Source organism: Montipora foliosa, chromosome 6 (genome assembly GCF_036669935.1).
Source record: "Montipora foliosa isolate CH-2021 chromosome 6, ASM3666993v2, whole genome shotgun sequence".
Lineage (NCBI taxonomy): Eukaryota > Metazoa > Cnidaria > Anthozoa > Scleractinia > Acroporidae > Montipora > Montipora foliosa.
This window is the reverse complement of record NC_090874.1, coordinates 4,359,346-4,375,273: the sequence shown is the minus strand read 5'-3', so window position 1 is coordinate 4,375,273 and position 15,928 is coordinate 4,359,346. Positions and strand designations below refer to the sequence as shown.

Here is a 15,928-nt window from a genome sequence, read left to right as displayed (position 1 = left end):
AGATTCGCACCACGGAACTAACGACATACCTTCTGAAACGAGGTTACAAACGCAACTTTGTTACTAAACAAATACAACGGGCCACAGACATTCTCCGCACATATAGTCTACAACCTAAACAGATAGACAAACCCAAACGCATACCTTTCATAACGACCACTAATAATCCATCACTTCCTTCCATCTTCAATCTACTTCTTTCTTCTGACCGCTGCAAAAATGCTTTCATACATCTACTTGTTGTGGCTTTCAGGCGCTTCCCTAACCTTCGAGGCCTGCTGGTTACAGCTAAACTGTCCCCCAATGTAACTCATTCTAATTCCACACTTCCGGTTCTTTTCGCTGTGGCAAAAACTGCGCTACCTGTCCTTGCATTTTCCATGGACTAACCAACTACAAATTCTTCTCTACTGGCGAAACGCGCTCCATTAATTTCCACATAACTTGCGAAACTAAAAACCTTATCTACACGATTCAATGCAATAGATGCCATCTACAGTACATAGGAGAAACTAAACGACGTTTAAAAGACCGTTTTAATGAACACCGCCGCACTTTAGATAACGCTAACACCAAATCCAAACCTACTACAGTCGCAGAACATTTCCTCTCCTCTCCCTACAACACCTCCAAGGACATGCAATTAATTCCTATCGAAAAAATATTTTCTAACAGAGACTCGATCCATAAGGCCAGGGAAGCTTTTTTAATTTTGAAAGGCAGGACAATTGATCCCAACGGTCTTAATATCCGCGAAGAAACGTATTAGATTTCAGTTTATTATTTTGAGTGATTTCCGTTATTTTTCCGTGACTCCTAGTATTTGAATTCAAAATCTCTGTAACTGCCATGGTTTATCACATTCTTTCCAGTATTACGTCAACATCCATTTACTATAATATATATATATGTACATAGAAGCAATTCAATGTAAACTCTCATTGTACCGGAAGAAGGCTGGTTTGGCCAGCCGAAATATAGTACACCACTAAAATCAAATCAAATCTACGTTGTATCGGCTCTTGCTTAAAATATTTAGTTTCTCAACTTGAAATAACGCCGATCAGATCAAGCCACTGATCCAACGTACACCGACAGGAAAATTGTCCACGGTTGCTTGCTTCAAAACTCTTTATACCGAAGTTTCGATCTGCCTCTTCTTCTTCTTCTTCTTCCTTCTTCAAGCTCTCCGTACAATATATGTTGCGGCATTCAGTTGTCTTCCATTCTAGCTACGTGGCCAACCCAACGTAGTATATAGGGTATATAGGGGTATATAAGGGTATACAAGGGTATATAGGGGTATGTAAGGGTATACATGAGTATAAATGGGTATATAGGGGTATATAAGGGTATACATGGGTATATAGGGGTATGTAAGGGTATATATACAAGGGTATACGTGGGTATATAAGTGTATACAAGGGTATATAGCGGTATATGAGGGTATACAAGGGTATACGTGGGTATATAAGGGTATACAAGGGTATATAGGGGTATATTTAACAATTATTTCATGAGCGCACGTTGGATATGAGATGGTAAATAGCCAACGAGGCGCGTAGGGCCGAGTTGGCTATAACCAGTCTCATATCCAACAAGCGCGAATGGAATAATTGTTTTATTAACCCTTTGATTACTATCTGGCAAAATACGTCCAGCTTTATCCACGGTCCCATCTACCCCTTGTGACGTCATCACTTTTAACGGTCAGGAACAGCTTTGTCCACTAACTTGTGCAGGGAGAAGAGATCTTTCAAACTATACCAGAATGAGCACAATTCAGTCAAGGAAACTGGAGAAACGGCCAAAAAAATCATGTAAGACTGACCTGAAAATCTCCATGAAAAGCTTGCGCCATTACCCACCTACCTTTCTGAGCACCTAATTCTAAGATGATGAAAGGTTTCTCAGAAACTCTTCCCACCAAAATAAAGCCTACCAAATGCCCAGCAAGTTCAAAAAAAAAATGAGGCAAAGAAAGCGAAAAGAGAGGGAAGGAGAGAAAGCGAAAAGTGAAAGTCGAAAGTGTTGTGGTACTTCGTCGAAATTTTGTTTTCTGCGCATGCCCGAACTTTGCAAGCGCTTATTTTGCACCTGGCTGAAAAGGCCGCGGAGTGTACAACCTGGAAACGGGTGTGTAGGGAGATTTAGCTCTTAAACAGCACGACAGTGACCAAAAAACCCCTCAACTAGCTTCAAAACGTGTTTTTCGGCCAAATCTCTAGTAGCCAAAGGGTTAAATTCCTTTAAACTCCAAAAGTTTAGAAAGTACGAAATGCGAGCGAAATCAAAAGAACTTGATGAGAACCGATGCGATGTCGTGTAACACCTTGTGGTCAGACAGACGCAGGCTCGTCACAAAAACATTTCTTACCTTTTCGCGTACTTCTAAACGTCGGAATTTATCCCAGATGTCCAGAAAAACTTTTTTTTGCTTTCTTGAGAGAGAAATTTCGCTTTCCGGCGAAAAAGCTTTTAGCTTGGCAACACTTAGATCAATCATTTACCATATAAGGTCAAACCAAGGTATATGAGCTGATAACCGAGATTGAGTGAACCAATCAGAGCACGAGAATTGCATTATCCCAGGTTGAGAATTTAATAAAAGGGTATACATGGGTATATAGGGCTAATTATTTAAAGACACCATAATATACGCGTGGAAATACATTATAATTTAAATACACTATAATAGGGGATACATGAAGTACCTAGGAAATCGCAAAAGTGCGATCTATAAATCGTACTTTGTGATTTATAAATCGCACTATGTGATTTATAAATCGCACATTTGCGATTTATAAATCACACTTGATTTATAAATCGCACGCGCGATTTTTAAATCGCAACTCTACGAACTTTTCGATTTATAAATCGCAAAGTTGATAACTTTGCGATTTATAAATCGCAAAGTTCGTAACCTTGCGATTTAGAAATCGCAAAGTTCGTAACCTTGCGATTTATAAATCGCAAAGGTACTTCAATGTATTATTTATAAATAACACAAAATATAGGGGAAAAGTACTTAAATAATATTTTTACATTTGGCGCACCATAATATCGGGGAGATGGCAATGTCCTGGCATGCGAAAATTTCACTTCCGGTTTCCGTCTGTGGCTCAGAAACGTCGCTTGAAAAACGTCGCTCTCTAAGGCAGCGTTTACACGAACACGGTTTACTGTCTTTGTCACCGCATCGTTTTCGATGCGGTTACGCCTACTGTTTACACGATACCGATCAAGACTGTTGGCCAAACCGGGTCGATTTCAAAACTCTGCTAAAAGTGAAGCGTTTTCAAAACGATACGCAACGTGTACACGACGAAACCGCCTCCCATTTGAATACGGTTACCATTTTAGCGCGAAATTTCCATTGCTCGATTCAAATGGTGAATTTAGCGCGTAGTGCAGCGGTCGCTTATACCAGGCTTTGATTTTCTGGCGAAAACGGTTCCGCGTAAACACTTCCAAACCGCATCGATTTTGACGCGGTTTCGAAGTCATGATAGAGTGTCGATGTGAAACGGCGTTCGTGTAAACACTTCCTTAAACTTCCTGGTGTAGTGTCAACGCGACGCTTACGCCGCGCTTCTCTCAAGTGTGACCACGACGTTTCTTCAGTCACGTGATCATTCATCCAAGATGGCGATTAACTTGACGAAGAATCGTGACTCCTTGTTAAAGACATGGCAAAATGTGTTTGATGATTCTCCAGACGTCAACTGGTGAGATCGTCCTTTTAGTTCATTGTCCATATTTCATTGTATTTATTCTGATGTGGATTTCAGGGCAGTTTTTGGATATGATGGGAAGACGAACGATCTCAAAGTCGTGGAGACTGGAGGTGAGTGAGCGCATAGAGAATATGTTTTTACGGAAATGTCTGATTCTTTTGGCTTTTTGCACTAGTTTTTCTGTCAGTAATTTAATGTAAGCACAGTACACCTATTCTTAGGAATCGTAGGGAATGCAAAATGTTAAATCACCGTTGAATCCCGATTATTAATTTCGCAAACTGCTGAGATCGTGACAGGAAGTAAAGGGGTGTGTTGTTTCTGAAATGCGAAAACAGTTGCAGTTTAAAAGCGTATAATTTTCATTTTTAAGTTGTAGTGAATGTGATAATTTAGAGAGCTTTATATTGTTGTTTTAAGTAATATCAGTTCGAGATCCTTGCGTTTTTTATATGTTCAAGTGGCTAATACACAGCTGATATGCATAGGAAATTAGGGTATTGAATAACCAGTTATGATTCTTGTGACCATTGTATGTGCTTTCGGAATCATGATGTTGCTTTGCTCAGGCTTTGTCATGTCATCATATGATTCTGTCAGGCACTCGAATAATAACCCTGATGTTTTAAGGCTTGAAGGAACCGTCTGTGGAATCATCACCCAGAATTTTTGATTTGGAGGAATCATTGTTATGATGCCCTGAAGCTACTTAGCATCATCTGAAGAATCATAACCCATCACGCTTTGCGCAAAAATCGTACTACATGTTTTCTGATGTACAGGAAATCATTTGTGGAATCATAACTTTGATTATGGCAGTGAAGGAAATTGTACTTTCAGTGTCATTCAGCAAAATAGTGGTTCAGATCGACCACTAATTAAAGCACCTGTGATTGTTGTTTTTTTTTTTTGCAAAAAAACCCAGTCAACTTGTATTTAAAGTTTTCTTATTTTTTCCATTTTCATGTTTGTTGCAACAGTTCTATTTTTTGCAGAGCCATACCTGCTCATGTAAAAGTAATCCTTGCATACAAAGTGTTAAGAAAAATATTAGCAAACCAAAATGACCTTAAATCTGGACGCATCAAAAGATCATTAAAACGCAACAACTTGAACACAGTTTCATGCTAACAAATAGTAGTCCTTTATTTATATTACTCATGTGACTCATCAATATCCATGTAAACATGTATGTTACAGACTTCTATTCAAACATAACATTTTTTTGTTGGCCTGTCATGATTAAAAGATCTAATGTGCCACAGAAAATACCAAGTGTACATAAACATTTGGTGCTGATGTTTAATAAGTCAATTAGTCAACATTTACATCAGATCTGTAAAATTCACTATCACGTTGCATTTGTAGATGTGATAAAGATCAGACACACGCATTTGTCATCTGTCACTTAAGGACAGTGCCTACTAATTCAAAGGTGTTTTTGCCCCGGTTTTTGATTATGCAGGAAACCTAGATCTTGACAAGTGTCATTGAAATCCAAAAAGAAAATTGAGGGTAGCCATGCATTTTCTAATATAATTGTTGAATAATATGAAATACAAAGTAATGTATGGCGTTCTTTCTCAAATTTCTCAAATTGAAGCTTAATTATCTCTCAAAAATGCATGGTTACCCCCAATTTTCTTTTTGGATACCAAGAGTACTTACTACGGATAGTTTTAAACTGCACAAAAATATCACTGTATTAGTATCACCCAACTAGTGGACTAATGCAAATGCTGCATTTTGATTGGCTACGCTACTAGAGGACTATTAGTAATAGTCCTCGAGTAGTGAAAAGCGTGACATTTTCTTTCGTTTTATTCCCAAATAAATATTTCTTCAACTTGCATTTGCTAACTTTATTAAAGCCTTTTCTGTCCGACTAGTTGGGTGATTCTAAAACAATAATTATTAGACCCTTCGCCCTCAAGGGCCACGGGTCAATAACCCATTTGACTTCACCTCACAGGCTATTGACCAGTAGTCCTTGCGGGATAGGGGTCTAATTGTTAATTAGTGAGCATCACCGATAGAAAATCCGAGTATCTCGAGATGAGCAGAATGTATGCGCAATAACAATAGTTAAGGCACCGTCCTTAAAATAATTTAAAATCAGCACAATATTGATATCAAACTCCCAAATCTACATACTCAGTCTGGTAATTTACAGTTAACATTGTTAATATCATATTCCATCTAATAGTTCAGCAAGGAACAAACAACTGTATCACTGTATTGGTAAGCATCATTGATAGGAAACCTGAGTATCTCAAGATGCGCAGAATGTATGCACAATAACAATAGTAGGCACTGTCCTTAATTACATTTTGATCCCGCAGTGGGCATGCAAGAGGGATGGGTCTATTCCTAATTATGTCAGAGACTGCTTTCCAATGCAAGAATTTGTCTTTAATAAAAACAGTACACAAAGCAGTTTGTGATGGTAAATTAGAAAGATAGTAATTTGCCGAAAGCATGTATATAACAATAAGGGATCAAGTGACAAAATATTAATTTTGCAAAGTTAACAAAGGAAACATGTGACGATGAAATTGATCTAAACAATTAAATTATTTTGCAAGGATGGAATCGTCATTTTTGTTTTGTTTTGGTTACGAAGTCATCCACCTGCATGTCATGTTGCTGTCTTTGTTAACTTCACAGATGACATTAGAGAAGGCGAAACATGACCTCTTGTCATTAGTTTTTGTCACAAAATTTAAGAAGTGATCACATAATTTCTTATACAATGTGGACGAGATGTCAACACTTATAATATTTTTCTAAGGCTACAAATACCGGTAATTGAACCTGCATGCCTTCTTTATGGGATTGAGGGGGCAGAAAAATTCCAAATTGCAATCAAAAATCATGTGATTACTTTCCAGTTATCTAGTCATTAAAATCACCGTCAAACAAAAAGTTGTCAAGGAATGAAATATGATCTGGTGACTCAAAATCGATTGTTGTTGAAGAACGGATGGCCCCTGCAGTAGCCATTAAATCTCGATGTTCTCGTGAATGGCCTAAACTGGTACAGGTAGCCACTCCTCTAGACGTTGTGGAAGCACTTTTTTTATTCTTCTGCAAAGCCAGTCTGCTCTTCTGTTGATGGGATCTTAAAACTGCATTGGAACTTGATGCTGTTGAACTCTCCAGAGGGGTCAGTGGAGCACTTACCTGTTTTTCTGCTGCTGAAGGGTGAGCTTGAGGCACATTTTCTTTTCCTGCCATGTCCAATACATCTCTCACATGTAGCCTCGTGTCTTCTGACATGTGTTTTATTGTGTGCCAGATTCTACTTCCTTTCCGCTGGTTCTCTCGTGCCACCCTTCTTCCATTCTCTAAATTGATCTTGCGTTTTAACTGCAAATCTTTCTTTGCGTCTTCATCATCTGAGTCTGGCACCCGCCCAATTTCTTGTCTGCCCACCATCGGTATCTCTGATCTTATTTTATTTATTTCCTCTTTTGTTAGCTCCTGTTCCAACTTTTTCTGTGCCTCTTCCACTGCTCTGTCTCTCTTTTCCTACAGCAAAAGTTAACATAACAACGTTGTTACCAGTGCAATAATATTATTGTTTGTCAATGCAAACTGGCTATGCGATTGAATATTTAGCCTTTACCCAAGAGATTTCAATTTCATGAGAAGCCATGTACCGTTGGTATACCACCGTCTATGTTGACACCAATTTGCCTCTCACTGCTGGCTGCTTTGGCGTGATTGTGCTCAAACCCTCATAAAAGACAAGAGTGACTTCTGCATATCTTTGGTTATACTTACCAAAGGCACAGATTTTGACGGAATAGTAGACTAAAATGAGAAACAATGAACGAGAAACGTGGTTAAAGAGAGTGTACACGGCTCTCTGCGAAGTAAACCACTTATCTTCAATTAATTGGCTTAATTGATGTACTTACGTGATTCTTCTTTACTGTTTGCTCGATAAAAGAGCTCAGGGCATTTCTTGAGGCAGGATTATTCAACAGGACTTGAATCAGTTCTTCCGGATTCTCGACTTCCATGCTTAAGTATTCCCGTTTGTTAATTTACGAAAAAATCACGCTTGAAAACCAAGGAGAGAAGGCGGAGTAAATTGTTACGAATCCCGTCAAATCTTCGCAAAGAAAGTCACGCAATTCTTCGCTTACGATTTTCCTGTCGTGGGTCGTGCGCACGTCAATAATTCGGGATGATTATCATAGTAATAGGGTGTTGCTAATGAGAAAATTGAAACTTTTTCGTCTCGGCTGACATAATTTCAAGAAATGGCCGAAAGTAACTCTGACACCGGTTATAGGAAGTGTTTTTGCCCCAATTGTCACGGTTGTTTGCGAGCACGAAGAACGGTATACAGGCATCACAAACTGTTTGGGTTGGACCGTTCAAGATGGTCAGGATGCTACAGTGAAAGTAACCAGCCAGCCAAAAAAGCGAGGTTTTCGGATTCTCACAAGCCGGATTTGGAAGGTGAATTTTGTCAACATTTTGTTTTGATCTTGACATGTATAGATGGTTTTCCCCGGTGGTTTTCACAGTGACGTCATCAAATTCTGAAACCAAAACTGCAATTTGTTTTGAATTTTTAACTTTCAGAGGTTGAAGATGTTCTAGAAATATATCTTTTTTCAAGTTTCGAGTTATATGACATCTTTCGTTGCGAAAATACAGTACGGCTGTATTTTGAATTTACGAATTGTCACCTTGCGTGACACCATGATACAAAGTTGTTTGCTTAAAAATATATCAATGCCTATGAATCTCAGCAGGCTGAGCGTTTCAAGTACATTAGGAGATGTGTCCTTACATATGTATTGCATCTCATGAGCGAAAAGAAAGTTATTTCATCGCCAAGTGAATTCCAGATGTTCCTGTCGATTTCTGGTCGCCATAATGGTGCTCAACAATGGTGTACCACATTGTGGAAAGTTACGTGAAACGCTTCGCCAAATAACTCAGAAACAATTAACCGGACAGACCTGAAAATTGGTGTGGTGATTTAAAAATGTGTCTCATAGAACAATCCAATTTTTTGGCTTATTTCGTTGAACGGTTGATTTTATTTCTTTGTTGCCACTTGCTCCACAATGAAAACGATCTATATTTGTCAGCTCCAGTTCACTCTTTCATTGTAGTGATATATCTTTGCGCGTCCACGTAATGTAATTGGCAGAAGAGAAGACAAAAAAGTGGTTTTAGTCAGAGCTACAGTGACCGCGGGGAGAGAGGGGTTGCTACCATTTTTTCCTGGATTGATTCTTCAGTGCTCGAGGTGGGGTGGGGGGGGGGGGGTGGGAGGTACTTGGGTCAATTAATACTGGGCGGGGACATACTGAAGACACAAAACACATCTAATATACCACCTCCAGAGGTTAGATCTCTTATCAAAAGAGCTTATTACATGCCTTTATCATTCCCGTCTTCTCCAGGTCAGGGGAGAGGGGGGTACACTTAAAATAAATAAGCTCAATTAAACACTGCAAAATATTGATGATTTGCTCAAATACTTCGCATATATATTTCTTATTTAGCACTTAAGTGCAATGTAAAATTAATGATATAGCAAAAATTAATATTTACACAAACATGACATGATGATGGTACCCACTCAATTGACACACAGGTGAAAATATGGACATAAATGAATCTGCAATGGAGGATCAATTTGAATACAGCATTGGTTGTATAGAAGAAAACAGAAAGAGTGCCATGAAAGGTAACTGCAAGTCTGCCATTTGCATTACTAGTCAAAATTAACATCTAACATCAAATTCAATTATAATGTCATCTATTCCACATGAAACGAAGGACATAGAGGTTTTTGCTCGCAGTCTGTGTTTTTTCTGCATTAATTAAGCATGCTTTTGTAGAAGTTATGAATATGCTTTAATATTATTCGATTTCAGTTGTCTCATGTGATGTCCAGGAACTGGAAGTATCTGTAAAAGAAAATGAGTTGGGAAATAGTTGTAGTGATGGTGAAGAACATAGACTGGATGAATTACAAGGTAAACTGGCTAGCACCAGCTGATTTATCCATATTAGAATACACTGAATTAATTTTTAGATGTCGTTAGAACAGACTTGGAAAGATTCCAATGGGATTTGACCCAAGTATCAGTGTTAATCCAGCGTACTATAGTAATGAAAATCTTTTGTTCCTGCAGATGAGGACCTAGTAGGGAAATATGAAAATGAAAGTGAGTTTGAAGACAGCTCTGATGAAGAACGAGGAATCAATGCTTTGAAAGGTACCTTGCTCAACCATCAGTACATAATTTCTCTAGAGATCCATCTCCATCTCTGGCAATGTCCAAAGGTATTGTGGCCCCTGAGAATGAGATAGATTTAAAAAATGGTTATAATTATTATAATAAAAGTGAATTCTGTGTTGATTTACAAAATATGCAATTGAAATGTCTGAACACCCCAATAGACATATCAAAACTGTGAAGCAAGCATTACACAAAAATTTTTTTTTTGGATTCACATCATTTCAGGTTCTTTTGATATATCAGAGGGTGAAACTGATCAGTCTGGAGAGACTACAGAATCCAGAAATGAAAAGGAAAGTCAACCAGAGGAAGCCAACCCATTGATGACATTACCTGTAATAAATGACAAAAGCAACTGGAAAAACGAGTGTCATGGACAGGAGGAGAGAAAGGATGAAGAGGAGAAATCATCTAACTTAATTCGCTGGATTTCCCTCTTACTTTTGCGCATAAAGCTTCAATATAACTTATCCAACACTTTGTTTACTGTATTGTTAAACCTTATCTACTTTATTTTTTTTGTGCTTCGTCATCCACTTCATTTGATTTTTCCAAAGACAATTAGTGAACTTGAATTAATTTCAGATTTAAAGGTACTTAACAAGACAAAAATCTTTGCTGTCTGTCCCAATCCAAAGTGTGCATGTTTATATAGTATTGATGAAATCAGTTGTAAGGTGAATGGGAAGCAAAGGGCAGAAATCTGTAAAAAGAAACTTTGGGGTAAAAGGTGCAACACAGAACTATCTTTTGAAAAAAAATTATCATTTGGTAGAACCAAGATGGTTCCTTTCAAGACATATCCATTTTTACCTCCTTCAGAGTGGATTAAAATGTTTTTTAAGCAAGAACAATTCTTGCACCTAATTAGAGACCGCCCTGAACCTTCAAAAACCGAGTACAGGGATATCTGGGATGGAAAGATTTTGCAACAGTTCCTGATGGATCCTGATGACATGACAAAGCCGCTGCTAAAGGATAAAATGAATTTGGCATTGCTGCTCTATCTAGATTTCTTTAACCCATTCCAAAGGGCTGTCTACTCCTGTGGAGCCATCTATATGAGTGTACTGAACATCCCAAAGAGTCAGCGCTTCAAAGCAAGGTGGTCAATGCTTATCGGCTTGATACCAGGTCCATCAGAGCCAGAAGGTCATGTCAATACCTATTTATCACCCATCATTGATGACCTAATTACATTATACTCTGGAATTCAGATCAATTCATTGGGTCCGGGGAAAATATTCAGCCGCTCTATTCTTCTTCCCATCTTGGCTGACCTCCCAGCCTCAAGAAAGGTGTCACAGTACAAAAGTCACAAAGCAGATCTGCCCTGTGATAAATGTTGCTTCCAGGCAGTTCGTGAAAAAGGGACGATTGGAGCAAGTGGCAAGATGAGTTTTTACTCAGACTCAAGCAAAAGTTTTCCATACCGGACTGACAAAGAGGTTAGGAAGGCAATGAACACTTACAGAAAGGCTGCAAACAAAGCAACTGCTCAAACCCTTTCCCAAAAATCAGGTGTGAAGTATAGTGAACTCATTCGTCTGCCATATTTTGATATGGTTCAAAATTTCCTAATTGATCCCATGCACAACATTTTGATGGGCCTTGTATCAGACATTGGTGAAGTTCTGATATCCAATAGCAATGATATGTTGACAGACAAAGAAATTGAAATACTGGCAAGCAGATTGAGTGCTCTGAGGGTTCCCTATGATGTTGGGAGACTACCAAAGACAATGCTAGAAAAGATGTCTGCACGTGGTTTGAAAGCCCAGCAATGGAAAAATTTCATTGTGACTTATGCCCGGGTATGCCTATGGAACATTGTGCCATACTCGTTCTATGACACGACCAAATGTCTTGCTGAAGCAGTTGAACTTATGTTGAAGGACCCCATCATGAGGCATGAGGTAGATGATATTTCCTGTCTTCTCCAAAAACACCATAAACTGTATGCTAGGGTGCTTGGAAAGTATGCCGTAAGTGTGAATTACCACATGGCACTACACATTCCTGAGCTTATTCAGAATTGGGGCCCCCCAACAAGCTGGTGGTGCTTTCCGTACGAACGACACATTGGCCTTTTAGGTGACATGAACAACAGTGGAAAAACTGTGGAAGAAGAAATTTTTCGTAACTTTGTTGTGCAGCACTTAATTAGTACTTCAAAGATCCCAACATTAGACAGCTTCCAAGAAAAATCCATCCCTTCGCAACTGAAGCCATTCCTTAATCAGTGCCTAGATGATCATAGTGCAGAAAGGCAGGAGGAATGGTCAGTTTACCTCAGAATACAAGCAGAACGCTTTTTTAATGGGCTTGATTGCATTTATAAACTAGCTCCATCCAGAACACAAGGAACATTGGACACTCAGTTGAGAGTGGAAAGAGAAGATTTCCCAGAAGAAGTAGCCAAACAGTGGAGAGTTCAGATGTTGCCACCACGAAGAATGAAACAAAGACCAAAACTTGAATTTTTTATTGAACTTAAAAACTACTTGTCAGACATTTATGAGGATTCACTGTTGTCCGTTGAGCCACGCATTGATACATTTGCTAGATGTGATGTAAATGGTTCCACTTTCTCTTCAGCATACAACAGAACAGACAGAGGTCAAACAGCCCTTGTTTATTGTGTGGACAAGTTAGATGGGAGTGATAGTGAGGATGTTTCTCCCTATTTTATTCAGGTTAATTTCTTTTTCACTGCACGTGTCCACTTGAAAGGGTCAAATGGAGCCACTAGCATGAAGGTACACCATCTGGCAAACGTTAACTGGTTTCACTTTGCCAACAAGAACCATGCTTCTGACAAATTAGCTGGATTGCCAGCCTTGAAAAGCACTTTTTATCGTGGAGATCATATTGTCAATGTGAGAAGGTTGATACGTAGGGTGACTACACTTCAAGTTAAGAAGAACTATCAGTTAGTGGCTAATCTGAGTCGATGACTACATTACGTACCTTGAGTATCGCAATCAGTGAAACCCACAGAGTAACCCACTAAAACTGTAGGATGATGCTTCAGAAGACTGGCCAATAACTACTTAAACTTCCTCAATTACCCAGATATCCATTCTGTATAGCACTTAAGAAGATGAAGGTTCAGGCCCAAGTGGTCTTGTCCAAAATGCATGACACAGGTCATTTTAAGGAAAGTTACCAAATAATAATATTACTTGAGAAATTTGGGTAATCAAATGGTGACAAATGAAATTAGGGCATAATTTTACACATGTTTTGTCCAAAATCAAATAATTTCCATTGATTAGCTACATTGTTTTAAACTTACTCCTTAATTCTCAAACCTGGATACCATGTTGGTAATGTAGGAAAAGTTGCAATGGCAACATTGTAATTTCACATGTCAAATTAAAAATGAACCCTTAAATTTCGTTCCAAAATTAAGGAGTAATTTGTCACCCATGTTATTAGCCAAATAATTACTTGAGAAACGTTGGGAAGATAAATTTCAATATATAAGATAGATGTACATTGTATTTCTGGTTTGATCTAAGTGCAATTGTTAGTTTTACTAATTACAATAACTGTCAAAATTCTTACGCACTGATTGGTTTGTGGCCATGAACTACATGTATGATGTTAACAGTAACACGATTGAGCACATGCTGTCTCAACAAATGTGAAACCAAACAGTAGGGTGATTTTGTTACATTGTACTTTTTTCCCCAAGTTATTGTCAGTTGTCTGTGGTCTGTACTCTTATAGAACATAGAAAATGTTGGCTCGTAGTTCCACTTGAAACTTGAATATTTCAAGACATTACATGCTGTATAATGGTACAGATTAAAGAAAACTGATGTCAATTTTATAATTACATGTAAGCTTTTATCATTAAAATGATAATTAAATTCAATTTTTTCCAAATTATGTTTAGCAATTACCAGTAGATTTATTAAAGGTTTCAACAAATCATCTAATTAGATACTGCAATATAATCTGGAAGCACAGCAACTGATAAAAAGGGATTAAATAGGCCTGGCTGGTCACTATTCACTTAATGTGGCTCTTGAAGGAAATAGGGTTGGTTTCCATCGAGTTCTAATATTTCACGAAAATGTTTAATCATACGACCTGAAATACATCAAGAGTTGGGACATAAAAAATAATTGCTTTGCATTATAACTACAAATTGAACACACCAAGGCACACTTTTGCATACACAAGAGACAATAATATAATGTGCAACCTTGACAATACTGTAAATTTCAGTGAAGTTTCCAACGATTTACCATTGTTTAAGCTCGCTTCTCACAACGTGTGCAATGTCTTCAAACAAATGATCAATACATCCAAATAAAAATTGCTTCAACATTCAAATACAAGATCAATAACAGGTGACAGCTGACTTACCAAAAGAATGCTCTCAGACACCTCACACACTGCCAGTCGTTTTCTTGCCCAATATCATGGAAATCACACTTTTTTTTCTCCTCCGTGTATCGCACGTTGTCACGAGTGCTTATTTTAAACATGGTTCAGATTTTAATAAGTTAGTAACGATATTGAATCCACGAACAATTTCAAGAAAGCAACGAATCCTAAGTTATGATTCCACCAATGATTTTTCGGGCTGCTGGAATCATACCACGTGATTCAGGTGAATCGTATTTGATTCCAGTGTCGATTTTCCAAGTGTGGATAAATCATCATGTGATTGGTGTTATGATTATCCAGCCTTGAAAAATCATAAGCAACAATTCCAATGCCCTGTTAAATCACCTTGTGAATTTAACAACATAATTCCACAAGTAAATTTCCTGTGATGATTATAATTAATATTATTATCCATGTTTAGAATTAAAGATTTTATTTCAAGTGAAATTGCTTTATCCACCAACTTTTATATAATTCTTTTTGTGAGATCAAAATCATGTAGTCAAGAATGTTTGTAGTCTGAAGGGTTTTTCCAAGGTGAGCCAAAGGAAGGCAATGTTGGGGTATGAAGGGGTAGTTTCTAAAGAAACTGTGGTGCTTCGTCGGTGGGGAAGTAGTACACAAAAATTTGGTTTTATCCACGGAGTTGATAATGTAAATTGGCCACGGTACAGAGATTCTAAATCTCAATTTCATTAAATTATTGTTTAGGTGTCCATTCAGAATTCTATCACCTTGCTTTTTTTTATAAGGCTATTGCTATGGGAAAGTGAAAACTGGGGCTTAAACTAATTCTTGAGCATTCAGTGCATGTATGCTTTTATGACTGCCTGCTCATGTTAGACTTGTTGTGCATCAGTTGTTTATAAATGATTTTGTTAGAGCGACTTTCGTATGACCTTGAAAAAGTGTTTGCAGTTTGTTTCACAGACCAGTGTTTGGCAAGATTAAAACAGCTTCTCCATATTCCCACCAAGGAAACTCCTAATATGGGCAGTAATTTCAGTTCAATATCCCAAGCACAATTTACTGCATTTCAAATGACATCAAAGCGAAATGCCAATCACTTTCCAGAAAGTTCCACGGAGAGATGACTTTGTTTGCATCTGCATTCGCTAAGCCAATGAAAATTCATGACGTTTGTGTTTGTTCGATTTAAACCAATTAAATGTTTTGCGGTTTATTTTTCAAGGTCATGTTCAAGTCGCTTTATCATAATCTGTTCTTACATGATGTTGATAACATTAACTTTTAGATGGTGACCTTGATGAATTGGTGGATGAACTCAATGAAGGCAAGATACTGTATGCTGGCATTAAAGTTATGGACCCAAACACAAACTTGCCTAAAATTGTTTTCATAAACTGGGTATGTCACCATGTGTTATTATTATTGTTATTGTTATTATTACCATCATGTAAACTCTTGAAACAGAGTATACATGTGTAACTCACAGACAGGCATAGCTCAGTCAGTTAGTGCGTGGCCTTTTTAGCTGGTGGTTGCCAG

The 15,928-nt window shown here is 37.9% G+C and overlaps 2 protein-coding genes and 1 long non-coding RNA gene across 3 annotated transcripts in view; 2 read left to right on the top strand and 1 right to left on the bottom strand.

Annotated features, from left to right (window-relative positions):
- Positions 1-3,624: 3,624 nt before the first annotated feature.
- Positions 3,625-15,928, top strand: part of LOC138006390 (drebrin-like protein B) — a 26,493-nt gene continuing 14,189 nt past the window's right edge. The window contains 3 exon segments of the mRNA XM_068852683.1: positions 3,625-3,728; positions 3,792-3,847; positions 15,675-15,787. Coding sequence (XP_068708784.1) covers positions 3,646-3,728; positions 3,792-3,847; positions 15,675-15,787 — 252 coding nt within the window. The 5' untranslated portion in view covers positions 3,625-3,645.
- On the bottom strand, positions 9,040-14,802 carry LOC138006389 (uncharacterized). Its single transcript, XR_011123890.1, has 3 exons — positions 14,396-14,802; positions 9,996-10,071; positions 9,040-9,915 (listed from the first exon to the last, which is right to left on the bottom strand). It is a non-coding gene; the product is annotated as an uncharacterized lncRNA (long non-coding RNA).
- Positions 9,912-14,341, top strand: LOC138006388 (uncharacterized). The gene is made up of 2 exons (XM_068852682.1): positions 9,912-9,991; positions 10,241-14,341. The coding sequence occupies exon 2, from the start codon at positions 10,339-10,341 to the stop codon at positions 12,970-12,972; it is 2,634 nt and encodes an 877-aa protein (XP_068708783.1). The 5' UTR covers positions 9,912-9,991; positions 10,241-10,338; the 3' UTR covers positions 12,973-14,341.

Coding starts and splice junctions, on each gene's coding strand:
- LOC138006388 (XM_068852682.1), top strand. CDS start 10,339: ATGACATTACCTGTAATAAATGACAAAAGCAACTGGAAAAACGAGTGT.